The following is a 27,782-nucleotide window of genomic DNA, read 5'->3' as shown; positions in this document are numbered from 1 at the left end:
CACGTCACGCCGTTGCCATGGCTCGGGACCGGGAGAGGGGGGAAGGAAGGGGACCATGCGGCCTGTCGGGAGATGTAGTTTCACACCTCTGGCGAGAAAGGGTGCTGGAGGGGGTGTTTGAGAAGCTGCAGAGATGGCCCCGTGGAGCGAGCTCACCAGGCAAGCTACTTGCCGAGTCTGTGGTCACGGACCTGGTACATAAGCACAGAAGCGACTTCTTGGGCATGTCAACAGCATATGCCGTTGGTCTTCTGAACGTCTCTCTTAGAGACTTTACTATATTCTGCCTTGTTTATAGTTAGAAGTTCCATTCATCTTTGTAGCACATAGTGCCTAGTGCTGTGCTTTGCATCTTTGAGAAAGGAAATTAATGTTCCAAGATCTGGGCTAAGACTTTGCGTAGTTTTCCCTTTTAATATTTATAGAAAGAAGGGGTGAGAAGAACCAGACTTACTTTTGCGGTAGAGAACCATCTTTGCCTGGAAAAGTGTACACTTGATAGAGGTGAGACCTCATGGGCAGGAACCCAGGAAAGGAAATGTCACTACACTGCTTTCAATCATGATACAAGGAGAAAAAAAGTGCCCTTGATAAAAGTGGGGAGACAGAAGAAAGAGAAAGAGAGGAGAGAGAAATCAGCAATCAGAGACTGGATCTAGGTGGGTGCAAGAGCTCTTGAAATTCTCCCACAGTGGAGTAGAGGAAGGACATTTTAAGAATGGTGGTGTCTGCTGTTGCATTTAAAGATGTTTTTGTTATCACAGTGCAAGCCCCTCCTCTGCTTTAGTCTTTAGAGCATAAGTCTTCAGTCATGCTCTCCACATTCAGGAAAGTTTTATCTGAGTAGTGTTGTGGGGGTTAGGGTGGGAGGATGAAATAATTAAAGACTGTTTTGCCTTTAGGGTCTAATTGGTAGGGAAGAGAGACATCTTGTCCAGAAACAGGGGCCTGAAAACAGATGTAGACCTTCCAACTCTCCCCACTCCTTGAGATTGGCATTCATTTGGGGAATTCCACTGGATATGGATTGATTTTTAAAGTTTGAGCCCATTTTGGGACTTCCCTGGTGGTCCAGTGGGTAAGATTCAGCTGCGCTCCTAATGCAGGGGGCCTGGGTTCAATCCCTGGTCGGGGAACTGGGTCCCACATGCATGCTGCTACTAAGAGTCCGCATGCTGCAACTAAGAAGTCTGCATGCTGCAGCTAAGACCCGGCGCAGCCAAAATAAACAAACAAATAAATAAATAAAGTTTGAGCCCATTTTATCTGGATTTCAAGGAGCAGGAGCCCTCCCTTGAACTCTGGTTTACATGTGACATTTTGTAAGGAAGGCATTTCAATACTTACGTTAAATTATTTATACCTGAAGTCCCAAATTGGGGAATGATCTCACTTCTTTTTCTCTTTTAACATTTCTTCCTTTTCCCTCAGAACCCTCCCCCCAACAAGATACAGTATCTCCTTCCAGTTCGAAGATGATAATTGGGAGCCACTCTCAGAAGGGCATATGATCTTGAGGGACAGATTCACTCTTTCCAACCCCACTCTCTTGTCCAGCCCCTCTGACCAAGTGCTTACACATGTGAGACAGCTGCTTAGAGTGAGGAGTAAGGATCTGACCGGATAAAAGACAGAAATTAACTGGGATACATAACTAAACTGTGACCTCATTAACACTATGCCTTAACCGAGTTAACTGCTGCAGAATCTCCAAGGTACAATAGGCCTGCCAAGCCAGTTTGCTTGTTGTATCCCCTACTAATTAGATTAGGTAATTATTGCCATTAAAGCTTTTCCTAGTTCATTCCCTGTACTTGAAACAACCAATTTCCTGCCATTTCCCTGTCATTCTACATCGATAACATCCTTCAAGTACTGACTCAAAACACACCTCCTCCAGGAAGACCCTCTTGACTGAACCCATCTCTCTACATTATTCTGAACACATAATGCCGCATAAAGTAGCATGAATCCTATATTCTCTAGTTGTTTCATGTGCATGTGTATGTTCTCCTAGGTTATAAACTCCACAAAAGTAGACACTATTACTTTTTTTTAACCTACCATTATATATATATATATATATTTTTTTTCTTTTTCTTTTTTTTGGCTGCACGTCGTGGCTTGTGGGCTCTTAGTTCCCGCCCTCGGCAGTGAAAGCAGAGTTCCAACCACTGGACCACCAGGGAATTCCCGACACCATTACTTCTAAGTTTCTACCTCCAAACTAGTTAGTATAGGGCTGAATACAATGGTGAATCCTCAGTAGACATTTGTTAGAAGAATGAAAACTGAGGCTTAAAGACAGGCAGGCATCTGCCTAGAGTTATCCAAATATGAATTCAGTAGTGGAATCCAGAAGGACTATTTGCATAAGAGGGCTTTGCCACCACTTCCGGCCTCCTCCTCCCCAACACTGTGCATCTCCCTGAGCCCTGGAAGTAACTGTGTTACCTATATCATATCCCTTTTTTCCCTCCTGGGAAATCCTCTTTCTGTGCACTGAATAATATTAAAAATAACTCTTCTAGCCCTTCTTCCTCCTTCCAGCTGCCCAGAGAACCCGGCTGGCAAACTTCCTTGTTCACCTCCACTCAGGAGCCAGCACCAGGCACGTGACCCCAGCTCAACCCCTGACTCCAATTCCTCAGGTTACCAAAAGCTATTTCGGGCATTGGAGGCCATGTAGTCCCCTCCTCCCCATCCTCTGGGCCATATACTAGCTTAGCCCTTCCTGGAAGGTCCATCATACCCAATAGCCAAGTCAGCATATCCCAACACCCATATCCATCAGATCCCTGACTACCTTCAGTTTCTACTTCTTCAGCCTCATCTTCATCATCATCATCAAATATTGTGTCTGTTCCCATGTGCTGCTCTGCTAGAGCATCCTTTTTTTTTTTTTTTTTTTTTCCATAGAAAACAAAACCAATAGGGGGCTTCCCTGGTGTTGCAGTGGTTAAGAATCCGCCTGCCAATGCAAGAGACACGGACGGGTTTGAGCCCTGGTACTGGAAGATCCCACATGCTGCAGAGCAACTAAGCCCGTGGGCCACAACTACTGAGCCTGCACTCTAGAGCCCGCGAGCCACAACTGCTGAAGTCTGCGTGCCTAGAGCCTGTGCTCCGCAACAAGAGAAGCCACTGAGATGGAAAAGCCCGCGCACCTCAACGAAGAGTAGCCCCCGCTCTCCACAACTAGAGAAAAGCCGGCGCTCAGCAATGAAGACCCAACGCAGCCAAAAATAAATAAATTTATTTAAAAAACCCAAAAATCAAAAACCCAATATACAGTCCTGTGTTGGAGGACTCTGCCTAACAAGGAGTTTAAAATCCCTTCTGGAACATTGGACTCCTGTATGTCAAAGATGTAAGGTGAAATGAACAACAAAGATGTGCAATTTAAACCTGATTGTGACTACAACACAGAGAATATAGCCAGTATTTTATTATAACTATAATAACTATAAATGAAGTATAACCTTTAAAAATGTGAATCACTATGTTGTACATCTGTAACATGTTGATCTGTACATCAACTATATCTCAATTAAAAAAAGTTAAAAAACAAAACCCAAGGGCTTCCCTGGTGGTGCAGTGGTTGAGAATCTGCCTGCCAATGCAGGGGACACGGGTACGAGCCCTGGTCTGGGAAGATCCCACATGCCGCGGAGCAACTAGGCCCGTGAGCCACAACTACTGAGCCTGCGCGTCTGGAGCCTGTGCTCCCCAACAAGAGAGGCTGCGACAGTGAGAGGCCCGCGCACCGCGATGAAGAGTGGCCCCCGCTCGCCGCAACTAGAGAAAGCCCTCGCACAGAAACGGAGACCCAACACAGCCAAAAATAAATAAATAAATTAATTAATTAATTAATTTAAAAAAAAAAACCCCAAAAACAGCAACCTGATTGTGATAGTGTAAACTAAGTATGGAAATGATAAGGAGACCTAACAAAAGGGAAAGAACCTGTTAACCAGGGAAGACTTCCTGGAAGAGGTAAGTTTTCAGTAAAACTGTGAATTTTATTTTCAAAATGGTAAAAATTCAAAAAATTTACAGGTATATAGTGATAGGTAAATTTTCCTCTCATTCCTTATTCCCTGTTCCCCAGTTTCTCTCTCCAAGAAAAACCACTGACACTTGTCTTGTGTATCTTTCCAGGGATCAAGATCCTGAAGGTAATGAGGGGCATAGATTGTTGAGAGCAAAGGAGGGGGCTTTTATACTTCTGCCTTGACAGGGGGCCATCCTGCCATGCTTTTTCCTAAATGTGTTCCTTTCTTAGAACACATATATTGAGTTGCTGAGCTCTGAACAGGACCCTGAATCACCTTTTATGAATTGTACCAAGTTTTCAATATCCACTTTTCTTCTCTCTTTTTCCCTTTTTGGGATGGGATGACCTCCATCCAGATCTTGCCTGACTGGCCGCTCTCTGGCTTCTCCAATGGAGGAGGGGAAGCACCCCGACCATTTTCAGGGCAGAAACCGATTGAGCTTTTAAAGTGTAGCCACCCTACCACCTTAACCTGGCAATGGAGTAATTAGGGAATCGAAAAGCCCGCTTCTGTTGGCCTTGGAGTCCTCCTTCAACTGCCAGCTAGCCTGTCCTCTCTGTGGGGTTTTTCTGCAGCTAAGAGTCCTTGTTTTTTTGTTTTGTTTTTTTTCTCCGCAGCTTGGGCACTTTTACTCTTTCCTTTCTACCCAACTCTTGTCACCGCCAGTGGAGATACGCGCCTTCCCTCCCCTGGGGCTATTGCCATATATAACCCCCAGATCTCCACGCTCTGCTTCCCCAAGTCTGTGGGGGATTCTGAGGTGTGTAATCGTGGACGGGAGGAGGTAGCTCGGAGGAGGCATTTTGGGCTGGGTGAGATCTGGCCAGCCATTTGGTCCTCAAGTTGGATGGCACCGCAGCAGGGCCAAGGCCTGAGTTGCCGCTAGGGTTTTGTGGAGAATCCCCCGGTCGCCAGATTGGAGCGGAGAGCACGGCGCCGCTGGCCTGGGGAGCCGGGGAACCAGCGGCCGCGGTTGGGGGCACCCGAGCCGCTGGGACCGCCAGGGCGGGGCGGAGGGCGTTGCGGCCTGGGAAAGCCTGCGCGGCAAGCGCCCTGCGGCCGGGCCCAGAACGGCCGCCAGGGAGCGCTGCGGGCTCCCGCTCCCGCCCCCTGGTAGGCGGGGTTGCGCTCTCCCCGCAGCCGCCGCCGCAGCCGCCGCCTGGGCCGCCCCGTGTCCCCGGTGGAGCCGCCGCCGCCGCCGCCGGGAGCTCGATGCGGACGGAGCCCGGGCCGGGCCATGGGGATCCTCAGCATCACGGACCAGGTCAGCCCTCCTGCCCTTGCTCGCTTCCTCCTTCCAGGGCCCGACGCCGCCGCCACGCGAGCCCGGGGATGTGCGGCCTAGGCTGGGCCCGAGCCCGGGGCTCCCGCCCCGCCCCACGCCGCGCTCCCCTCAACCAAGCCGGTGTCCTTGGGGGCCTGGTGACCGGCGGAGACACCGCGGAAGCCCCCTGCGGCCAGGACCCCAGAGCGGAGCCCCTCCAGCGTCGCCCCCCCTCCCCAAACCCGGTGTCCCCCACCCCACTACCCGGTTCCGTTCCGGCCCGCTCCCTGAAAACCGGTTCTCCCTGCAGCCGCCCCTGGTCCAGGCCATCTTTAGCCGAGATGTGGAGGAAGTGCGTTCCCTCCTCTCGCAGAAGGAGAACATCAATGTGCTGGTGAGTTGAGATCAGGGAGGATGGCGAGCCGGTAATCTGGGCCCTGGTGTTCAGGACCCCTCCCCACCAATGGGGCGGCTCCGTGTTTCCTCGGCTCGGGTGAGGCCGCAGCTCTTTCCACCCTGGGATGGGCGACTGCTCTACATTTGGGGATGGAGAGCAGGTCAGGCTTAGAGCAGAGACCAGTAGGGCTGAGGATGCCCAGAAACGGTGTTCTCTTCTGAACCATCCGTGTCTGCAGCGCCTCCACCCCTCCTGGCAGAAGGAGACTGCTTCGCGGGCCCGTGGCGCCGACCCCCTGACTCCACCCTCCCTCGGTGCTTGCTTTGACCTAGGACTGGGGTTTAGGAGGCTGCAGAACCTGTGGGAAGAGGTTGTGGGGAAAGGCCTGGAGCACGAAGACTTGGGCTTGGGTCCTGGATCGTTCACCCCTACAGCTGCTCCTCTTCTCTGCCTCCCTAGGACCAAGAGAGGCGAACCCCACTGCATGCTGCTGCCTACGTAGGCGATGTCCCCATCCTCCAGTTGCTACTGATGTCAGGTGAAAGTGGGGAGCTGGAAGGTGTGGCAGCTAGGGAGGGGACCTGAGGGAGGAGCCTTTTTGTCGTATCCAAGGATTGTCCTCTGGTGCTTGGTCCAGGCAAGCTACCGTCTCCATCCGGATTCCCTGGCCTGATTACTGGCTTTCTTCCCCACCTGCTCTCCACCTCCCACCAAAAGAGCATATTATATCCCCACAGGTGCTAACGTCAATGCTAAGGACACACTGTGGCTGACCCCTCTTCATCGTGCTGCTGCCTCCCGAAATGAGGTACTGGCCTCCCACCTCTTTTCTCCCTTCCAAAGAGGATGAGTTGGTTAAAGGTTGGAAGATAAGGGTTGGAGAGCCTTAGTCCTCTGCCCTACAAGTTGGTCTGTCCCCACATCCGGAGGAGACCAGACCTTGGCCCCTTCCTCCTACCCCTAGAACTGGCTGGTAAGGGGGAGCTGAGTGTTGCTAGCTGATGTGACGTCAGGGGAGAGCTTAACACTGGGCTGGCAGACTGCAGGGGGCCCTGCTGCCAGGCCTTAGTGACTCATCCCTCCCTGGGGGGCCACCATGGAGTCTGATCCCCCTCTGGGCACTGAGATTTCTTTCCTTGTGATGGAGGGATGGGGGTAGTGATTTGTTGCATCCCTGCCCCTCAAGCAGCATGAAAGTTGACACCATGAGGATCAAACATGCCTCATCAGTTGGGTCCCTCAACCCTGAAGAGCGGGAAAAGATGACCTTCTTCTTGGCTTGGCAGTCACTTCCCTGGCTCCAGCCACCAGAGGGAGGGACTGAGGCCAATGGGAATGGGGTGGGTGGTGAATAGGAGGGGCATTTTAGCCTGGGTTTTGGAGAGGAGCCAGTATCTGTTTGCTTACCTAGGTAATGGAAATGATTCTGATGCACATGGAAGGGCTGAAGGGGGGTATCTGGGGATTAATGTAGTGGGAGCATTTATCTTTCCTAAAAGTGGTGGTGGATTGGGATCCTCTACATGTGTGGATTAGCTTGGTAGTGGCTGTATATATGGGTGAAGATTTTCAGGGTTTGGGTTATGAACGATACCAGGTGGCTTGAGGAAGAGATCCACGTTTTCCTCAGCAAGGGAGGGAAGATTTTAAGCTCTAAGAAGTTCCAGAAGATGGAAAGTAGGTATTGAAAGGCTAGGTATGTTGGAAAAAATAAGGAGAGACTCTGTGCTGGGGGAGTGGGGAGATGGGGTCACATGTGCTGTGCTGACCTATTCGCCCCCCCCATTTCCTGTTGGTTTACCTCCTGCTCCCCCTCTATCTTCTCGTATCCCCTGACCCTCAACAGAAGGTGCTGGGACTGCTGCTGGCACATTCAGCAGATGTGAATGCCCGGGACAAGTTGTGGCAGACACCATTGCATGTGGCTGCCGCCAACCGGGCCACCAGGTGTGCTGAGGCTCTGGCACCATTACTGAGCAGCCTCAACGTGGCTGACAGGAGCGGGCGCAGTGCCCTGCACCACGCAGTGCATAGTGGGCATCTGGAGGTGAGGACCGCTCTAGTCCACGCCCAGCCTCGTGCCTTTTTCCTTCCCTTCCTGCTCACCTTCCCCTGCTTCCAGGCCATTAGGCCTGGGGAGCAGCAGCCCGGATGATTATATAAACATTTGGGCTCAAGCACCACATGAATGGTTGGGTTAGATGGAAATTCTTGACTTGGACCTCAGGAGGGTGATAAAGCCTCTGAAGCTGCATGGAAAATGTTTGCATACATGGTTTTTTCTGAAGTGAGAGTCCCTGTCTTTCAGCACATTTAGAAGACTTCAAAAGAGTTTAAAAACCACCACATTACGTGAAGAGACTCCCTTAAGTTTACCTCAAACTTCCAGATCTATCTGGGATCTCCTTAGTGCCCGCTTTCTCTGTTCCCTCTAGTTCTCCAGACTGTTCTGCCCAAGAACAGAGACATTAGGCTGCCTCAGCCTTTTCAGGTGCTAAGGGCTCTGCTCTTAGGTATGTTGAAGGCATGAACCTGGCTCTAAACAGGTGTCTTTCATGTCCTGAAACAGACGGTGAACCTGCTTCTCAGTAAGGGAGCCAGCCTGAATGTCTGTGACAAAAAGGAGCGGCAGCCTCTGCACTGGGCGGCTTTTCTCGGTGAGAAGAGAATCACGGGGAGAGCAGGATTTGGGACTCCTAGGGCAGGGACGGAGAGAGGGGTGCTCAGGGCCCTAGAGTTCACCCTCCACCTCCTTGAGAGCGTGCTCTCTTTTCCCAGGGCATTTGGAGGTCCTGAAACTGCTGGTGGCACGGGGAGCAGACCTTGGCTGCAAGGACCGCAAGGGCTATGGGCTGCTCCATACAGCTGCTGCCAGTGGCCAGATTGAAGTGGTGAAGTACCTGCTACGGATGGGGGCTGAGGTCAGGGTGCTGAGCACGGGGGCTGGGGGAAAGGGCAGGGAGCTGGAGGTCGGAGTCTGTTAGGGAGATAGGAAGGCACTGGGATTGCTGGTGTGGTTTGGGGAGGTCGGGAAGATGTGGTGAGAGGATCTGAACAATGCTTACCGTAAGCAGTAGTGCCCCCAGTCTTTGGGTCCGGAACCTGAGGGGTCTGAGGCAGTCGTTGGATTTCTGGGATTCTCTAGGCTATCTGTGCTGGCTTCCACTTTGTTTAAACTGGTATCTCTCTTATCCGCTTACCCTCACCCCTGGAAACCCAGATTGATGAGCCCAACGCTTTTGGAAACACAGCTTTGCACATCGCCTGCTACCTGGGCCAGGATGCTGTGGCTATCGAGCTGGTGAACGCAGGAGCCAATGTCAACCAGCCAAATGACAAGGGCTTCACACCACTGCATGTGGCTGCGGTCTCCACCAATGGCGCGCTATGCTTGGAGCTGTTGGTCAATAACGGGGCTGATGTCAACTACCAGGTGCCTGAAGGGATGAGTCTGAGACCAGTGGGGAGAGGGGCCTGGCTCTGGGGGTGCTGACCATATCTTTTGCTCTGGATAACTCTACGGGGAATGGTCCGCTTGCGTCCTGGGTTGATCAGTCCTTCCCAGGAGCCCAGGAGAATGTGGGCTGAGAAGATGTCCATATGATCACCCCGTCCTCAGAGACGTGTCCTTTGGAAGGGGGAACAGGGCACTCTCCATGCTTTGCACTAGGGAAGAAAAAAAAATGCCATGTTTCCACAGAGCAAAGAAGGGAAAAGTCCTCTGCACATGGCTGCCATCCATGGCCGTTTCACCCGCTCCCAGATCCTCATCCAGAATGGTATGGACCTGGAAGACATTGTGATCTCTTCTTCCCCCTCAGAGAACTCATCCCTAGAAACACCTTTTCTTCCTCATTCCACCCCCGACCCCATCTTCCAGTCAGGATGGGCACCTGAAGCTCTGCGCAAGGGGCACCTGTGGAAATGGCCCTGCTCTGCCTGCCCGGCCCCCTCAGGCTGGCAAACGAGATAACGTGTGTAGAAGGCTTAGCCTGGCCCCTGGCACGTAACGAGCACTCAGACGGTAGCTAACTAGTGTGAGTGGTCTGAAGCCAAAGGTCTGAGTGTGTGGATGTGCGTCCCCCCTTTCAGGCAGCGAGATTGATTGTGCCGACAAATTTGGGAACACGCCACTGCACGTGGCCGCTCGCTACGGACACGAGCTGCTCATCAGCACCCTCATGACCAACGGCGCGGATACCGCCCGGTGAGTCCGGACCCCTGACCCCACTTCCAGGCTGCCTCAGATCTAGGCTGGTGGTAGGCCACAGAAAAGAGGTCTGCATCTGGTCCCTCCTTGACCCGAGGACTGAGTCCCTCCCCTTCTCCCCAGGCGTGGCATCCACGACATGTTCCCCTTGCACTTAGCTGTTCTCTTTGGATTCTCTGACTGTTGTCGTAAGCTTCTTTCCTCAGGTATGAGCTGACTGGTTCGGGGGTTGGGCAGGTGGGCAGGAGAGCAGAGGCCTTTCCCGGCTCTGCTCAGAGCCCTCAGATGGGATCTGTGGCTGTTCTGCCCCTTCAGGTCAGCTGTACAGCATTGTATCCTCACTCAGCAATGAGCACGTGCTTTCAGCTGGGTTTGACATCAATACACCTGACAACCTTGGCCGTACCTGTCTTCATGCTGCTGCTTCTGGAGGGTGAGTTTTCTTCCCTCTGTCTCAGGCCTTGAGAAGGAGGCTGGGCAGGGGTCTGGGCCCCTTCTTCTTTCCTGCCCAGAGCTCCCCCACCTCACAGTGAGAGCAGTGGCAGCAGAAAGGGCTGTCCAGTTCCATCCTCCTTCAGCCCCTCCCTGGGGAGAATCCTGTGGCTTCTCCTTGAGCCCTCTTTCTCTCCTTAACGTGCATCCTCCTTCCTTTTAGGAATGTTGAATGTCTTAATTTGCTGTTGAGCAGTGGAGCTGACTTGAGGAGGAGAGACAAATTTGGAAGGTGTGTTAATGTGCAGGAGTATATATACATAAGGAACATCCGATCAGAGAGACAAGTGATGGAGGGCGGGGTGGGGAGTTGGAGACTAAGTGAGGAGAATATTACAAAGCAGCTTTTGGCTGCACATCTGGTTGCATTTTGATCTGCCCCTGATTCTTTTACCCACCCTCCTTCGCTTCTCCCCAGGACCCCACTGCACTATGCAGCCGCCAATGGCAGCTACCAGTGCGCCGTCACACTGGTGACCGCTGGGGCAGGCGTCAACGAGGCCGACTGTAAAGGCTGCTCTCCCCTCCATTATGCTGCCGCCTCCGACACCTACAGGAGGTGAGGCGCCCACTTTGCTCTTCTCAGCCCCACTCTCCTCCCTGAGCGCCCCCCAGACTTCTTCACTCTCCTCCCCCAGGGCGGAGCCCCACTCATCTTCCAGCCACGATGCTGAAGAGGACGAGCCACTGAAGGAGTCCCGCAGGAAGGAGGCCTTCTTGTGAGTAGCCGAGGAGACCCCTGGGGTGCGCTTTCCCAGCAGTGTCGACTCTGGTCCTGTTACTAGTAGAAATATTAATACAGCCACCCTGCTGCTGCTTTGCACCCTGAGTTTGGTCCTGGACCAAGCACTGTGGGTACAGACAGAAGTAGGAGACATAGTTCCTTCCTTCAAGGAATGGATGGTCTTCTTGAGGAGGTCAGAAAAGCTAAACACAAATTCATTTGTTTATTCCACAAGCATTAATTGAGTATTTACTTAATAGGTACCAAGTACTGTGCTGGGTGGTAAGGATAAAAGATGAATTACCCCAAGTTTCTGTATTCTATACGTTCTAGTGTAAGATGTTAATAATAGGGGAAACTGGGTGAGGAATATATGGAAACTCTGTATTATCCTCACAATTTTTCTGTAAGTTTAAGACTGTTATAAAGTGTTTATTTTTATTTTTATTTTTTTAAATTTATTTATTTATTTATGGCTGTGTTGGGTCTTCGTTTCTGTGCGAGGGCTTTCTCTAGTCGTGGCAAGTGGGGGCCACTCTTCATCGCGGTGCGCGGGCCTCTCACTGTCGCGGCCTCTCTTGTTGCGGAGCACAGGCTCCAGATGCGCAGGCTCAGTAATTGAGGCTCATGGGCCCAGCTGCTCCTCGGCATGTGGGATCTTCCCAGACCAGGGCTCGAACCCGTGTCCCCTGCATTAGCAGGCAGATTCTCAACCACTGCGCCACCAGGGAAGCCCCCAAGGGTTTATTTTTTTAAAAAAAAAAGATATTTAAAATCCAAGAGGCTCAACTATGTGACCTTTGGCAAGTAACTTAACCTCTCTGTGCCTCAGTTTCCTCAACCATAGTAGGGATAAGAATAGTAGCTACCTCAAAGGATCAGTATGAAGATTAAGTGATTTAATACACGTGAAGTGCTTAGAACAGTGTTTGACACATTGTGTTAAATGCTGTATTAATATTTCTACTAGTACAACTACTACTGAGCTGTAAGAGTGGTGCCAGGGAAATAGAGGGGAGGAGGCACCTAACTGGGAAGTTTGGGGAAGGCCTCCCAGAGAAGAGGATTCTGGGAGCAAGTATGAGATGAGTAGGCCTTTTCCGATGGGCTGGGAGGAGGAGAAGGCAGGGGTCAGTATGCCTGGAGGTGGGGGGAGAGTGTGTCGATCACAGGTTGGTAACTGATAACTGTGCTCCAGGTTCTTTAGGAGAGCATTCAAAGGACAGAGGAGGGCGTTGAAGCAAGAGTGGTTCAGGGCAGACCTGGAGGTGGTAGCTCTGGGTCTGGGCTTGAATGGGCAGGAGTTAGCCTACCAAGAGTGGGGTATGGGTGTTGGCCAGCTAGGCCTGGAGGGGCTCCCTTGCCCTCTCCTCTGCTCCTCCCAAACTGTGCCCTCCCTGGCTGGGCCTGTCCCCTCCTCACAGTCTACTCCTGTCCCCCAGCTGTTTGGAATTCTTACTGGATAACGGTGCAGACCCCTCCCTGCGGGACAGGCAGGGCTACACAGCCGTGCACTATGCAGCCGCCTATGGCAATAGACAGAACCTCGAACTGGTACGTGTGGGACCTGGCCTGGGGGAGAGGAGCAGGGCAGGGCACAGCACACAGTCTACTTTTGTATCTGTGGATTCTCAAACCAAGGGGTGGTTGAATCAAATGTGGTCTCTAGATCCAGGGGCTTTGGGGATTGCTGTGGGTGGGGTCAAGGGGTAATATCTTGGGAATACCAGAACCTCAGCACCTACTATTCTGTCCATTGCAGCTCTTAGAAATGTCCTTTAACTGCCTGGAGGATGTAGAGAGCACCATTCCAGTCAGCCCTTTGCACTTAGCTGTGAGTCCCAGGTCTTTTCCTCTTGCCTTCCTTGTCCCTACCTGCCCCAGGCTGGCACACAGGTATAAGCACGTGTGAATCCGTCCTTGCTTCTGCCTTCTTGTGGGGGTGTCGCAAGCAGGCAGTGGTCTGGAGAGGGGCCCGAGGAGCTCACGGGGAGGCCTGTTGCCTGGAGTCTCCCTGTGGGCCCCAAGAACAGAGTGGGGACAGTGTCCCGAGCTGTATCCATTGGTTGCCTGCACCCCTCCAGGCCTACAACGGTCACTGTGAAGCCCTGAAGACACTGGCCGAGACGCTGGTGAATCTGGATGTAAGGGACCACAAGGGCCGGACCGCGCTCTTCCTGGCCACTGAGCGAGGCTCCACTGAGTGTGTGGAGGTGCTAACGGCCCATGGCGCCTCTGCCCTCATCAAGGAGCGCAAGCGCAAGTGGACACCCCTGCACGCTGCTGGTGAGTGCGCCCTTTGAGCTGCTCCCTCCCCTTGCCACACCAGGCCTCCTCCAAGACTGATCCCCAGATCCCTCCTGAACCCTGAGGGGACTGGGGTTGGGATGGAGTAGGGCGAGGAAGATGGAAACCGCAAGTCGTCATTCGTAGCCTCCTATCCCCCAGGATTTCTCCCTGCCCCAGGTCTTCCCATAACCTCCACCCTTCACCTGGCCTTCTTGCCCCGACCATGCCCTGACACAGGCCCCCTTTTCTCCTAGCTGCCTCTGGCCACACTGATTCCCTGCACTTGCTGATCGACAGTGGGGAAAGAGCTGACATCACGGATGTCATGGATGCCTATGGACAGTGAGTGTCGGCCAGGGGTGGGGTGCAGGGTTCCCGTCCCTGCCAGGCCCTCACCCTTTTCTTGCCCCCTCTGTAGAACCCCACTGATGCTGGCCATCATGAATGGCCACGTGGACTGTGTACATCTGCTGCTAGAGAAAGGATCCACAGCTGATGCTGCTGACCTCCGGGGCCGCACTGCCCTCCACCGTGGGGTGAGTGAGCTCCTGGGTGGGGTCGCTCACAGAAGGGCCTGGACGTGGGAGCACAACAGTAGGACATCAGGTTGTCTAGCACGTGGGCCAGGATCTTGTGCCCAGGGTCTTAGTGGGCCTTACTGTATTTGCTCCAGGATGAGTATCTGACATCCGCAGCTGATCTCCCTGATTACCTTGCTCTGTAATCACATACAGCCACCTGCTCACCACCCAGACTCTGCCCCAGGGTACCCAGCTGGCCCTGTCCTGTTGAATAATGATGCCACGACCTGGTCCTTCTCCACCATCACCTGTCCTAAAGCTGCCTCCTTCTCATCCCACGGGATTCTTTGACTCAGTCTCCCACTACAGAAGGCCAGGATTAACTCTCACCATCCTGATTGTCAGTTGGCACAGAGTCAGGGAAGGAGATGCTCATCCCTAACACTTAGAATCATCGTTGTAAAGACGAGGATTGGAGCCCTGGAATTGGGTCTTACTCCTGGGCCAGCCCCAGTGACTGGCCATTGGAAAGGGAGTTTCAGCCACATCCTCATGTCACCCACAGGCAGTGACTGGCTGTGAGGACTGCCTGGCTGCCCTCCTGGACCACGATGCGTTTGTGCTGTGCCGAGACTTCAAGGGCCGCACGCCCATTCATCTGGCCTCAGCCTGTGGCCACACTGCAGTACTGCGGACCCTGCTGCAGGCTGCCCTTTCCACAGACCCCCTGGATACCGGGGTGGATTACAGCGGATACTCGCCCATGCACTGGGCCTCCTACACTGGTGTGGCTCTGGGGCCTTTGTAGGCACAGCTATGTGTGTGGGGTGTAGGGGAGGGCAGACGAGGACTAGTGGGTTGAGGGAGGGACCTGGGTTGCTCTGGATCTGGAAGTAGAATGGAGTGTTGAGAGATGGGACAGGACAGATGGAGGGGACTTTGTTGTCATTTCTCTCCATCACCACTCTTCCTTCCTCATACCTAGGACATGAAGATTGTCTGGAGTTGTTACTTGAACACAGCCCGTTTTCATACCTGGAAGGAAATCCCTTCACTCCTTTGCACTGTGCAGTGTAAGTCCCTTCCTACACCTCAGCCCCACTCAGGGGTCTGTGACCTGGGCTTAGGACAGGCGGTCTATTTCCCCTGCCCCTCTTGCTGACCCTTCCTCTTCCCCCAGAATTAATAACCAGGACAGCACCACAGAGATGCTGCTGGGAGCTCTGGGTGCCAAGATTGTGAACAGCCGAGATGCCAAAGGACGGTGAGTGGCGGGAGGCTTGGGGAGAAGCCTCCGTTGCCTCTGGCTCCCTCTTGCTGCTCAGGAGAGAAAGGGCCTTCCCTGTTTCACTCTGCCCTGACCCCCTCCCCACAGGACCCCTCTTCACGCCGCTGCCTTCGCGGACAACGTCTCTGGGCTCCGGATGCTGCTGCAGCATCAAGCCGAGGTGAACGCCACTGACCACACTGGCCGCACTGCGCTCATGACGGCGGCTGAGAATGGGCAGACCGCTGCTGTGGGTGTGTAGGGGCCGCGTGTGGAAGGGAGGTGCTCCCCTGGGTTTTCGCAAGATGGGTCAGCCCTGCCTGTGGGGTTTAGGAGGCAGGAGGCATGTCTTTGGATGTTTCACCCTCTGCAGATGGGATGCAAAGGATATGCAGATAGGAGGGTGCAGAGCCAGGCCGGCACGGCTCTGGAAGGGAGCGTCAGCCCCCTCTGCCTCCTTTCTCTTGTAGAATTTCTGCTGTATCGAGGGAAGGCAGACCTTACTGTGCTGGATGAGAACAAGAACACTGCCCTCCACTTGGCCTGTAGCAAGGTACCACCGGCAGTGCGGGTGGGGCTGTGTAAGGGGCAGGGCCTGACGAAGGGGCTGGGCCTGGTGATTGGAGAGAGGGCCCGGTGGAAGTCAGGATTGTCCAGACTGTCTGACTGGTGGGATAGCTTTCTGTCCTCCTGCTACCCCCTCAGCTCCTATTGTCATGCTTCCACTTCACAAGTCTTCACTCTCTGTCCCTCTCCCTCAGGGCCATGAGAAATGTGCCCTCATGATCCTGGCAGAAACCCAAGACCTTGGCCTTATCAATGCTACCAACAGTGCGCTGCAGATGTGAGTGCCCTGGGGAGGGGGCTCTTGGCTGGGGGGCGGGGGGCGGGAGAGGTGGGTGAGGAGGTTGCCGCCCATGTTCCAGGGGCCCTCTGGAACTCACAGTGTTCGCTCAGCAGCGTTGCGACTCTGGCTGAGGGTGGAAGGCAGCTTGCCATTGCCCCGACTCCATGCTCCTTCTTCTTCCTTTCTTCCAAGGCCCCTACACATTGCCGCCCGGAATGGTCTAGCTTCTGTGGTGCAGGCCCTGCTGAGTCGTGGGGCCACAGTGCTGGCTGTGGATGAAGAAGGTGGGTGGGGTCTGGAGCCCCCTGCCCCTCCGGGCTTTGGGGTCAGGGACGTTCTTCAGGAGGTGACTTCTTAAGCTTGCTGGTTAATAAACTGGATTTTCTTCCCAAGGGAACTCTTCAGAGCAGGGACCCAACACCGGTACGCTAGAGTCTCTGAGGGGAGTCTGACGGAACTAGGTGGAGCCAGCAGGGTCCTCAGGAAGACCTCCTGCACACCTCAGCCTCCCAGCCTCCTGTCCCCCAGGCTGGCTCTGCTCTTTACCCCACACTGGGACAGTCTGCCTGTCAGCCTCCCTGGGCCCTTATAGCCCTTGAGTTCTGACCATGCTGGGTGCTTGACTGCCTTGGCTCCCCTCCACAGATGAGAGAGCTCAGGGCCCAGGGGCGGGTGGATGGGGACCCAGGGGTACAGGACCCTGGGGCTCAGTTCTCCCCTTTGCTCTGCAGGTCACACCCCGGCATTGGCCTGCGCCCCCAACAAAGATGTGGCAGACTGCCTGGCCTTGATCCTTTCCACCATGAAGCCTTTCCCACCCAAGGACGCTGTCAGTCCTTTCAGCTTCAGCCTGCTCAAGAACTGCGGCATCGCAGCAGCCAAGACGGTGGGTGGCTGCGGCGCCCTGCCCCACGGGGCCTCCTGCCCCTACAGCCAGGAGCGGCATGGCGCCATTGGGTTAGATGGCTGCTACTCCGAGTAGCCCCCTCCTGTGTCCCTCCCCCTGCCGGTGGCTTGATATCTTATTCTATTTATTTAGAAAAAGTCTATACATTTAGGGCACTTTAAAGGAGAACACGACTGGGTTGGGGGGCGGAGGGGGGAAAAAGCACTGGGGAGCAGCTGCTCACCCCTTTGCCACACTATCCTGGCCTGGCAGGGGTCTGGGACCAACAGGGAGCACCCCAGGCCCTTGGTACCCCCAGGGCAACCCCTTCTGCCAAGTGTCCCAAAATGATCGCTCGATGCCTGGCTCCCCCTCTCTTTTATCCCCTCTCTCCGTTCTCCCTTTCTGCTGCCAGCTGCCCCCACTCTTCCCGTTGACTCTCCTCTCTGTCCCCTTCCCCATGTCCCTGCCAGGCAGATCCCCACCTCTTCTTCCATACCCATCACTGCCTCCCTGCTTGGCCGGCCCCTCCATCCCCCCCTCCATCCCCGCAGCAGTGAGAAGCCTTAATTTCTGGTACTGTGTGAGCACTCTGGGGGTGTCCCCCTCCCCCTTCAGGGGCAGCTAGCAGACGAGGGGGGAGGGTATTTAGCACTGGGGCCTGGAGCTTTTCCCCCACTTCTGTATCCCATCACCCCTAAAGTTCAAATGCAAAACACTTGAAGCAGCAACTACTGTACCTGGGCCCCAGTCCTGCACGCTCCCTGGCTCCTCATATGCAAATCAAGGGCTGGTTCTGCCCCCACAGCCTGCCCCGCCCTGCTTCCCTCCCCCTCCTGGCCTGGCCCCCTGACCACGCACTTTAACCTTGCTTCTTTCTTTTAACTTCTTTCCGGAGGGCAGAGCCTGTGGCCATTCCCTCTCTGGCTCTCCTCTCCCTTAACTTTGAGGCTTGTCATGAATTTTTAAGTAAGCATTTTATCCTTTAGGGGAAGAAACAAATTAATTTCCTGCCCATTTCAAAACCACAGCCCTAGTATGTCCTCTGTGTTTCAGGCATGTGTTTGCATGTGTGTGGAGGGAGGGACTGTGTTCTTCCTCCTGTGCCCCCCAATCCCACAGTTCCTCTGTGCCCCCTGTCTGCTGCCACCTTCTGTTATGTCCAAGAGTACCCACTGCCCCCAGTCAATCCTGATCTGAAGCCAAAGAGGGAGGGGCAGGGCAGACTAGGGACCGTGGCTACTCGGGGACCCAGGCTTCCCCTCCGGTGTGAGGATGAAGTTCTGATCTACGGAGCGACAAGTAGATACTGAGGCTTGGTTCCTGCCTTCCCAGCAGCGGGGAGAGAAGGGATTGAGCTAAGGCCTGCACTGAGAAGATTCCCAGAAGTCGTACCCCAAAAGCCAAACTGGGCTGGAGTGAGGAGGGGGCAGTTTTCTCTCTAAATGTAGCATTGAATTTGGCCCTGGTCCCTTCAGACGCCCTGTCCATCCATCTCCTAGCTAAGCCTCCTGGACAGTTGGACCCGCTCCCTCAGCCCAGTGTTCCCTTCCTCACACTCAATACCTCAGCCAGGGGCCAAGACACAGAACTTGAATAGAGGTCATGCTCCCTCCACCCCCCCCAGCCCATCCTTGCCCAGTTTGGCTGCCATCAGTATTGTCCCCTGAGAACTGGACAGGCTTCGTTTACACAGTACAGGGCCTCCCCCTTGGGGGTCCCTCGGTCTCCTTCCCCCACCCGTGCTTGCTTTATTCATGATCTTACCCCCTTTTCAGTTGTGTCCGCTGCACGTCTTGCCACCCTTGCCAAGGGTGGGCTGAGGGGAGAGGGGCATCCCAGGGACTCCTCCCTCCCTAACAGATACCCTTAACCATACCTCATGCTGGTTTCCTGAAGCCTGGGGTGTTTGTCCAAGTCCTTATTCTTTTTGTCATGGTCCCTTTTTTATCCCCTCTCTCTCTGTGTCTTGCTTCCCCCAACGCTCAGTTCCTAAACCATTTCAAAGCTTCCAGATGACCATTATTGATGAGAAGGATTGTGCAGCTTTTAGTTTTTATTTTTGTTTTCAAAGCCAAAGGGCCTTGCAACGCCCCTCTCGCCCACCTCCCTTCGCACCCTGCCCTCCCCTGTACGACAATCAATGTGACCTCTCTTAAGGGCTGCAGCCCCTCACCTCCAGTCCTGCTGGTTCTGCAAAGCTTGCCCCTAACTTCAGTTCTCTCTCATAAAATCTTCCTGTTCCACCCCCTCCCTCTCATTTTGGTGCTGGGAATTAGGTGGCGGGGGGCAGGGGGAGCAGGGAGACGTGTCCTCCAGAGAAAACTCTTGGGGTTTCAGTCGTGTTCTCCTTTATCAATGTTCGGTGATGACAGGAAGAATCTGAGTGTTTGTCAGGAGCCCCATTGTTTTGCTAGATGAGATTTCTGGTGGCTGCCCGTTCCCTGCTGCGCCTTCAGCACACCGTCAGCAGTGCTGGGGCAGGTTGCGGGGAGCCCTCTGTCCCTCCTCATGTGGCTGTGAGGAGGCCGGCAGGACGAGCAGCCTCCCCTCCTTATGCCAAAGGAAATCCCACACCCCACCCTGGGCTCCCCAGCCCCTAGTGTTTTTTTGAAGCATTTTGACCATTCTCATGGCCACTGCATATTTATTTTAATGTTAAGTTGTTGTTGTTGTTGTTGTTTTTAAAAAGACCTCTTTGACTTAAACGGGTGTGGAGAAGTAAAGCAGGCAGAATGCCCCCCAATCTTAAGGGGGTAGGGTGGGGAGGAATCATCTCCTTCCCTTTGCCCTCCCTCTCCCCCTCCCCCTCTCCCCACTGCAGCTCTAAAGCACTTGCTTCAAGTAATAAGCACTTTTGAGAAAAGGCCTATTTTAAGTGAGGACCCTGGGAGCAGCCCCAGGTCCCAGCAAAGGAGACAGAGCGAGGGCTACGTAGGAGACAGGGAAACAGATGTGTGAATCAGAGGGCGAGATGAAAAAGAGCCAGTTTTTAGTTTCTGATTTAGGGGGAGATGTTTCTGGTTGGCCGGTGGCTTTGGTAGGGTTGTGTACTATCCTTCAGAAAGACAAATGGCACAAACTGTGGGTCCCAGCACGGACCAACAGGCCCGGGTCACTGCCACTGTCCAGCGGAGACTGACGGGCCACCTCCCCACCCCGCGGCCCCCTGAGCCATAGGACTGCTGAGAACCACTGAATGTACAGCCCAGGTTGGGGTAGGGAGCAGCCCCTGGGGGAGGGGGCTTCTCCTTTTGTTTGGTGCTGTGGGGGTGGGAGAGGTGAGACTGAGGGACTGCCACCCACCTAGACATGTGTTTCTTGGGTTGGAGGGGCTGAGGAGGGCCTACCTCCCTCTCCATCCCCAGCCGTGGCCCCTCTTCCTTCCTCATCCCTATCCGTTTTGACTGTAAGTCCAGCTCACCTTTGCCTTCAATATGTAACCAAAGGAAAACTCAATACTGTTTCCACCGCTGTCTGCCCACCCGAGCACCTTCCGACTCCCTGGACCTAGAAGGGGAGAGGAGGCGGGGCTGGGCCGGGGGTCGTGGGGCCAGAGCGAACGGTTCTGCAGCTGTGTGCCCCCAAAACCTCCTCTGGGGTCTTGGAGGGCGTCCTGGGAGGGGGCGTGGGGGCCAGGCAGGAGGGGCTGGGAGCAGGCATGCTCGGGACCTTGTGCACATGAGTGTGACTTCGTCCGAGTGACGCCGCTGACTGCCCCGGGGGGAGGCCCCTTCCTCCTTCCCTCTCCGCCATTTCTCACCTCTCCCCACACCCAGAGTTCATCCCCCACCTCCCCTTCCTACCGCAAAGGAAAATAGCCTTACAGACCCTAGCCCAGAACCCCTCCTCCTGGGGCACTCCAGTATGGGGCCCCAGCCCACCTAGTCTGAACCCCACCTTTTAAGAGGGAGGGATGAGGAGCAAAGCAGCCCCTTCCCCTCTAACCGTGGTGGCTCCAGCCCTCCTCGGCCTTGACCCAGATTGGGCAAGGGCCGAGGTGAGGAATCTTTGAGGACCAAGCCCAGTGGTCTGGGAAGAGGGAGGTAGAGAGGGAAGGGTCTGACTTGGGGACCCCCTCCTCCCGACCCAACCCCTAGAGAAGCGACCAAATCCCAGAGATGGGAGGAAGCTGGGGTGGGGAGGGTCTGCTCCGTGAATTACTTGAAGGTACTGACTCCGAGGCTGCTGTTGCCCACTTAGGTGTGAGGGGGACACTGTCACTGCGTTTGGGAGGGCAGAGGGTGGCGGTGACGAGAGGGTCCACCCTTGGCCCTCGCTCACTCCTGCTAGGCCCTTTCCCTGGGGAGCCTAGCCTGGTCCTCCTGCCTCCATCCCTCACTCTGGGCACCCTCTCCAATTGCACTAAAGTAGCTGTGTGCCAGTCTTACCCCACGCCAGGGTGGGGTCTCTGCTTCCAGTCCTTTCTCCCCACTGCCTCTGCTCCCATCCCGGACAATCTCCTTGTTCCCCTGTATTCCTGGATAGCTCAGCTTTGTGTGTGTGTGTTTGGGGGGTGGGGGTGGGTTCTGGCTGGAGTGGGTTTGGTAGGGGTTTGGGAAGGGCTGGGGGAAAGATGGCGGATGAAAGTCTCCTACCCCCTTCCTCCACTCCAAGCCACAGAAGCCTGGGAGGGAGGGTGCCTACTCTCACTGCCGTGTGTCTTGCAGATGTGCCAAAACGGGGGTGGGTGGGAGGGGAGGGTGCCTGGCAGAGCAGCCCCCAGGGTGGCTCTCTCAAAGCAATACAGTTCCTCCTGCCTGGGGGACGGCAAGACAGGGGAGAGGGTTGGGTTGGGGACCTGGGGGTTCCCTGTGTACAGCTGTGTATATTCAGGGGTGTTCTCTGTCTGGTACCCGCTGTGGGCGTCCACGTGTGTGTGAACCTCCCCTTCCCCGTGCCCTGCATGACCTGTGATGCTGCAGACACCACCATCCTGTGTGCAAGGGTGCGTTGGGGGCACCGAGGGGCATGTCCCGTGTCCTGTTGCTCCCTCCACCCTGTGACCCATGTACTCGGTTGTAGGAAGTAAAGAGAACTGAGCACAATTCACTGGATTCTAGTGGAATCTTTCTCTAAGCAATGTTCCCCTTCCTGCCCTTCTCCCTGCCCTGGACTCACCTGTGGTGCTAGCGTTGGGGTCGGGGTGTGTTTCATGCTGGTGGGCAGCAATAAAGGGCAGACCTGCCCAGATGCCTGTATCCCCAGGGTGCTGAGGGCAGCAGGAAAAAGTGGGGACCTTGGTGCATTTGCCTCACCCCTCCCCTTCCTCTCTGGGCTAAAGCACAATGCTCTCCCCGCAGATGGATGCATCCTGCACCCTCCAGGCCCCTCCTCCCCATACCTGCTTTGAGCCCTCCTCCTGCCACATCCTGGTTTTCTATGCTGTTTTGGTGCAAGTACAACTGTCGTAGTCATGGCTTTGGGATGGGTTCTGTTTATTAAAATCCTATTGCTCCTACTGGCCCTGTGTCCCGCCTCCATTCCTGTGGTTGGGGGGAAGGAAGGGCAACCTGGACGCCTTTCCACTGGCCCCCATCAGCCATCAGAGACCAGAGGCCACAGCTGCTTCTCCAGCAGGGCTATGGTGAGCATGAGGCCGCCCCCCAGCAGCAGCCCCAGCCCCTGCAGTAGCACGTTGAGCGTAGGGAGGGGCTCAGGTGGACGAAGCAGGGCTGGTAGCTGAAAGAAAATAACAACATCAGGATCCTGGCCTAGTCTCTGCTCCTAAAACAGGAGAGGGAGATGTCAGCAACTCTCCCCAACCCAAGCTCTTCCACACCCGTGTTTCTCAGATGCTGGCGGGCCCGTAGTCCAACCACCCTTCCGGAGGGCCACAGGGGGAAGCAGAGGGACTGATACTTCGCTCTCCTCTACACCCACCCCGCTTCCCTCGGTTTCTCCGCACTACCCCACACCTCACCATGTCCACAAGGGCCACGTAGAGGAAGACCCCGGCAGTGACCCCAAACACCCAGGGAGTGAGGGGGACAGGGCCCAAACTGAGCCCCACCCCCAGGGCTGCACCCCCCAGTCCCAGGACTCCAGACACCAGGCTCAGCAGCAGCAGCCGCCGGAAGGGCAGCCCTGCCTGGAGCAGCATCGCGAAGTCACCTGTGGGGAGAGAGGACAGGGTAGGAGGGAGTACGCCAGGGCTGCCCTCACCCATGTCACCCGCCAGCCTCCAAGTTCCACCCCTTGGAGGTCTCTCCTTTCTGGAGTCGACCCCACTCCACTCCTGCCATTCCTACCCAGTTCATGGGGCAGCTCGTGGCAGAAGACTGCTACGGTGGTGCTGAGGCCACTGGAGAAGCCATCAGAGAAGGCAGCGCCTGGGTGGGCAGGATGGGAGGTGGTCAGTCTGGAAGAAAGCTCTCCCCAGAGGAGGCTGGGAGCCTGCATTCCCTCTGTGGTCCTCCCATCCCCCCACTTCCTGGTAACCCTCTCCCCGCCCCATCCAGTAACTAGGAGGCCTACCCTCTCCCTCCCTCCCTCCCTCCCTTCCTCCCTCCCCCCCCCCCCCCCCCCCCGCCTCACACCTATGGCCAGCCCATCAGTGAGGTTGTGCAGACCATCCCCCAGGAGGACCATCCACGTGATATTGGTGCCACCGCCACCCTGACATGCATGACTGTGGCCTTGGTGCCCAGGAGGGGCCGGGACTGCTGGCGGCTGGCTGTCCTGCTCCCTCTGGCCCTGAGCCCCAGGCTCTGTGGGAAGGAGGAAAAGAGCAGTGTTGGTGGCTGCGAGTGAGAGCTGGGAGCCAGGGCCCGCTCTTCATGTCCTCCTCCGGTCACCTGGAGCTGCCTGCAGGGGCCGAAGCGCCATCCCACTGCCATCCTCCGGGTCCAGGTTTGGAGTTCTGAGATCCTTTCTTTTTCGCCGGCAGCATCTCTGAAATGGGAGGGTGTCCCTCCTGAGGGAGGAGGCAGCAGAGCCGGGGGCTAAGGAGCAGCTAGGCTGCCAGCAGGGAAGGTGAACACCTGGTCCCACCTCTGCCACTTGGGGATGTTCTCTGGCCTCTGCTCTCTTCCCAGGCTGGCACCTCTCTGTTTCTTTTTGACTTGAACTAAGGAGAAGAGGCCGTTTGGCCAGAAGTCCTGGGTCTATGCTGAGGAGCCCCAACCCACTCCCTGTTAGCTGTCAGGTCCTGCACAGTCAGGCAAACGTCAGAGCCAGGAGCGCACTTGGCCCCTCACCTCCTGGCTTGAGTGGCCAGTTCTTGGCTAGGACTCTGGTCTCGGCAGGAAGAGGACAAAGGGTGTCACTCACTGGCTTGAGCCCTCGGCGCCGCAGAAGCCCTAGCATGTTCTCCAGGACGAAGAGCAGAAAGAGACCGCCAAGCACCGACAGTCCTGGTCCCAGGTCCTCCTCTGGCTGCCCGCCAGGTCCAGCGTGCTGCCCTCCTTGCGCCTGACAGAGAGGCGGTCAGGGCAGACTCTGGAAGGCCCTGCACCTGACAGCATCCCCCTCCTGAGATGGCGGAGGGAGGTGGTGAGCCTTCACTCATATGCTCTACTAGAAGGCAGCTGTGGGCTGAAGCTGGGGTGGGAGAGAGGATGTCCTATGACTGGGAACACACTGGCTCCATGGAGGCTGTCCACCCCCGGGGCAGGGGGACAGGAAAGGGGCTTCACGTACATGTGGCAGCAGGTGTAGCAGCGCGTCCCCACAAAGAGTGCCCACGGCCAGGGCCCCCAGGAAGCCCAGCAGGGGCTGCAACAGATGAGGTCCCAGGAGCCGCAGCAGCAGCAAGGAGAGGGGAGCAGGCAGGCTGAGCAGCAGGACTGCCAGGACGCTATGAACCAGGGCTGGGGAGGATCAGGGGCTGAAGTTAGGCACGGCTGAAAGGGAGGCCTTAAAGGAAATGCAAGGGGAGGCGGGACCCCCAACGAACCCCCTTCCTTGGCTTGGGCCCCACTCCCTACAGGATTCAGGTGCCCCACCACTTGCTCTCCCCCACTGACCAGAGAGCAGATCCCCTGGGGGGGTTGGAGCTGGGGCCCGGATGCAGACACGGCTGTCAATCTGATAAAGCAGGGCTGGACACAGCAGAGCAAACTGACGAGGGGTCAGAGGAGCAGCAGGGCTCAAGCCAAAATTGACCAGCAGCTGGGAGCCGTTCAGACACTAGGGAAGTGGAGTTGGAGGTCACACATTGGGGAATTGCTGAGAACTGTGACTCAGATCTTTAATGTCTGCCCTTCCATTGCATGGGCTCCTGGGTCTCTCCCAGGGTCCCCTTTGCTCACACTGGCAGGTGCATCAGGGACTCGGGACGGTTAGGTATAATCAGTGTGTGTTAATTATTAGTGAATATTCAAACCAATGCAAATACTCAGTTCAGTACAGACTGGGTGCTAGTGAACATCGCCATCATCTCCCTCCCTCCCAAGCCCCTGATGTCTTATTAATTTGGTGATGGAATTGGTTGGACAACTAGAGCCCTCCATTGCGGAATCTTAGAAGGGAAAAGAACCTAAAATGCCATCCAACCGTCCTCTCAGCAGCCCTGTCACTTGTTCAACCAGCCTTGGCTTGAACGCTTCCTGGGATGGGGTGCTCACCTCACCAGGCCTGTTTCAGGTTGGCTTTGGCTGCCCTCTGGTGTACATGGAACAAGTTCACCGACTTTCTGGATGAAGACAGCCATCTACCGCCTGCAGGCCGCATCTCCAGATAACCAGCCCCAGAGGCTACCTTGGGCTGCTTCTCTGAATTCTCTGCTTTGCCAAGTGTGGCCCCTAAACCAAGCCTTGAAGCTTGGGGTATGGGTTTATCTACTCTGAGCCCAGAGGGGACATATTTCACTACTGGAATAACATACCCTAAGACCACATCTGGATTTTTTTTTAAGTAACCATTTAAAATGACTGACTTTTTAAACATTTCAGGCCATCTAAATCCCATGGCTCCTTTCCCCTCGCTACAAATCATCAGACTCACATCCTCATTCAGATGGTCAGCCAGTGAATGGTCCAGCAGCAGAAGCCTGTGAAAGAGGCCCAGGCCCGATGGGGCTGGCCCATGGGGTGGTGCTGGGGCCTCGGTCTCCTCCAGGTCACCCCACCCAGAGGGGTGCAGAGGCAGCCCTGCCCAGATGTCCACACTCAGCTCGGGGTCCTGGGGCCTAGAGTGGATGGATAGCAAAGTCAGACTTACTCATGTTCTCTCAGAAAGGGGCCTTGAAAGGATATAACGAATCAGGTTCTGAAAAATCTGTAATTCCAGGAATCTGATTTTAGGAAGCCAGAGCTAGGCAACCGGAGGAGACTGATCCAAGTACTGAGAAGAGCTGGGGTGTGACATTTTGGGGTGGGGAGAGGGGTTAGTACCTGTGCGTGGAATTGTCTCCAGCTGGGGGTGTAGCCCGACCAGCTGGAGGCCCGTGGTGTCCCAGGCGAAGGGCCTGAACTCGGCCTAGCCCCAGGCTGTGGAGAAGCCTCGCTAGGCCCCCTGCGGTCAGCGTCCCATTCTCCCCATACAGGCCAAACAGCTGGGCCAGGTAATGGCTCTGCTCCTGCTCAGCAGGGCCCAGGTAGGGGGCTGAGCCCCCTACCCAGCCCAAGGCCACCCACACACACAGGCCAGCCAGCAGATGACTCACTGGGGGCCCCATTATTGGGGGGACAGGGTTAGAGGCTCTGGTTCCGGCTTCTACTCCCCCAGGAACATCCTGAGGACCGTGCCCTGGAAGAACAAGGAGGAGGGGCTGGGGCTCCTGCCCTGCTGTCCAGCCCAGGGCCCGGGGAGCCCGCACCCCTCACACCGCCCCCTCCTCGAACGCTGCAGCGGCAGCCTCCTTCCTTCCTCCCCATTGCCTCCTCTGAGCAGCCTCTTGCTTGCCAGCTCCTAGAGCGCCTTCCCGGAACCAGAACCCTCCCCTCACCTGATCCGGAGCTGACCTCTCCCTGTCCCTCCCCTATCCCCCAGACCCCACCCCTCAACCTCGCCCCACCTCTCTATCCCCCCTCAATCCCCAGGGCCTCACCCCCACTGGCAGTGTGAGAGCCGTCACCTCAGGTCCCCATGAGGCCTCGCTGTGGACACTTAGAGGTTCCTGGGTTGTGGAGGGGAGCCAGGCTCAGCCTCCAGCTGCCCAGGTAGATCGGAGGCCATGTCAGATAGAGGGCTGGGATGGACAAGCCCCCGCTTCCTAGCCCACCTGCCTGGGGGCGGGGCCACGGAGGTGCCAGTGTGGGAAAGCTTACATCAGAGAGGAGTTAATGGTTCACTGGTCTCTGGGGTGGGGGTCAAAGGTCAGTCTTAGCTGGGCCCCTGACTAGGGAGGGGCCACCCTCTGCCCGTGGAAAAGCCACATGGCCAAGGAGAACCAGGGCCTGGGCTTTTCTTCTAAATAATTTACACACACCCCAACCCAGGTGGTACCGTCTTAGCCTCTCCCTGCCTATACTCCCACCTCACCTACCTTACATATGGCATCGGGCTTCATTCATCTCCAACCCCCATCCCCACATTCCCTGGGAAAGTTGGACCCAGGTGTCCCTAAGCTGGAGAGGAGGGTAAAGAGGCAGATGAGTGGCAACCCCAGATGCATGGGGAAGAAATTGTTTTTAGCACTTCCTCATCCCAGAAGAGTAAGAGCCAGAACTCTGGGAATCTATGACCACGAGAGGGGACGCTCTGGTGGGAAGAGGAATGGAATATCTGGGCCTCCTCGGATGTCTGACCTGGCTTAAGGTTGGGGAGCACAGTCTGACTGGGGTGATTGGTCCAGGGGGTCGAGCTGGGCATTACCTGACAGCAGGAAACAGGAAGGACGCCCAGAGGAAGGGGGACACAGTCTTCTTGGTTCCAGCTGTGGGG

The 27,782-nt window shown here is 55.6% G+C and overlaps 2 protein-coding genes across 4 annotated transcripts; one reads left to right on the top strand and one right to left on the bottom strand.

The window, feature by feature from the left end:
- The first annotated feature begins 5,206 nt into the window (after positions 1-5,206).
- ANKRD52 (ankyrin repeat domain 52) lies at positions 5,207-22,416 on the top strand. Of its 2 annotated transcripts, XM_059936177.1 has the most exons (29): positions 5,207-5,322; positions 5,633-5,716; positions 6,179-6,257; positions 6,457-6,527; positions 7,566-7,766; positions 8,289-8,376; positions 8,498-8,640; positions 8,940-9,152; positions 9,420-9,498; positions 9,812-9,926; positions 10,053-10,135; positions 10,245-10,362; positions 10,585-10,653; positions 10,840-10,980; positions 11,060-11,140; positions 12,588-12,699; positions 12,908-12,979; positions 13,230-13,431; positions 13,689-13,776; positions 13,853-13,970; positions 14,521-14,740; positions 14,941-15,028; positions 15,136-15,219; positions 15,331-15,476; positions 15,693-15,775; positions 15,984-16,066; positions 16,262-16,353; positions 16,801-16,955; positions 22,259-22,416. In XM_059936177.1, exons 1-29 carry the CDS (start codon positions 5,296-5,298, stop codon positions 22,367-22,369), a joined length of 3,246 nt encoding a protein of 1,081 aa, XP_059792160.1. In that variant the 5' UTR covers positions 5,207-5,295; the 3' UTR covers positions 22,370-22,416. The 2 variants fall into 2 exon arrangements, 1 of the variants encoding a protein (XP_059792160.1); XR_009505406.1 differs by lacking the exons at positions 16,801-16,955; positions 22,259-22,416 and having other exon boundaries at positions 15,331-15,403; positions 16,262-16,352.
- SLC39A5 (solute carrier family 39 member 5) lies at positions 22,377-27,782 on the bottom strand. Of its 2 annotated transcripts, XM_059936178.1 has the most exons (12): positions 27,714-27,777; positions 26,947-27,015; positions 26,291-26,645; positions 25,902-26,085; positions 24,923-25,085; positions 24,597-24,766; positions 24,228-24,368; positions 23,753-23,849; positions 23,495-23,665; positions 23,207-23,287; positions 22,879-23,069; positions 22,377-22,637 (listed from the first exon to the last, which is right to left on the bottom strand). In XM_059936178.1, exons 3-12 carry the CDS (start codon positions 26,572-26,574, stop codon positions 22,494-22,496), a joined length of 1,626 nt encoding a protein of 541 aa, XP_059792161.1. In that variant the 5' UTR covers positions 26,575-26,645; positions 26,947-27,015; positions 27,714-27,777; the 3' UTR covers positions 22,377-22,493. The 2 variants fall into 2 exon arrangements, with proteins under 2 accessions (XP_059792161.1, XP_059792162.1); XM_059936179.1 differs by lacking the exon at positions 26,947-27,015 and having other exon boundaries at positions 27,714-27,782.

The sequence above is a fragment of the Balaenoptera ricei genome, chromosome 10 (genome assembly GCF_028023285.1).
Source record: "Balaenoptera ricei isolate mBalRic1 chromosome 10, mBalRic1.hap2, whole genome shotgun sequence".
NCBI classification, from domain to species: Eukaryota; Metazoa; Chordata; class Mammalia; order Artiodactyla; family Balaenopteridae; genus Balaenoptera; species Balaenoptera ricei.
The sequence above is the reverse complement of the archived record's forward strand: the minus strand, read 5'-3'. Positions and strand labels throughout refer to the sequence as shown.

Excerpts from the sequence above, each read along its gene's own strand:
- ANKRD52 (XM_059936177.1), top strand. The coding sequence starts at position 5,296 with ATGGGGATCCTCAGCATCACGGACCAG. Across the intron at positions 12,700-12,907 it reads ATAGACAGAACCTCGAACTG|CTCTTAGAAATGTCCTTTAA; the intron begins GTACGTGTGGGA and ends TGTCCATTGCAG. Across the intron at positions 16,956-22,258 it reads GCATCGCAGCAGCCAAGACG|ATGGATGCATCCTGCACCCT; the intron begins GTGGGTGGCTGC and ends CTCTCCCCGCAG.
- SLC39A5 (XM_059936179.1), bottom strand. The coding sequence starts at position 26,574 with ATGGGGCCCCCAGTGAGTCATCTGCTGGCTGGCCTGTGTGTGTGGGTG. Across the intron at positions 23,850-24,227 it reads GGCGCCGAGGGCTCAAGCCA|AGATGCTGCCGGCGAAAAAG; the intron begins GTGAGTGACACC and ends CTCCCATTTCAG. Across the intron at positions 23,070-23,206 it reads CGAGCTGCCCCATGAACTGG|GTGACTTCGCGATGCTGCTC; the intron begins GTAGGAATGGCA and ends CTCTCCCCACAG.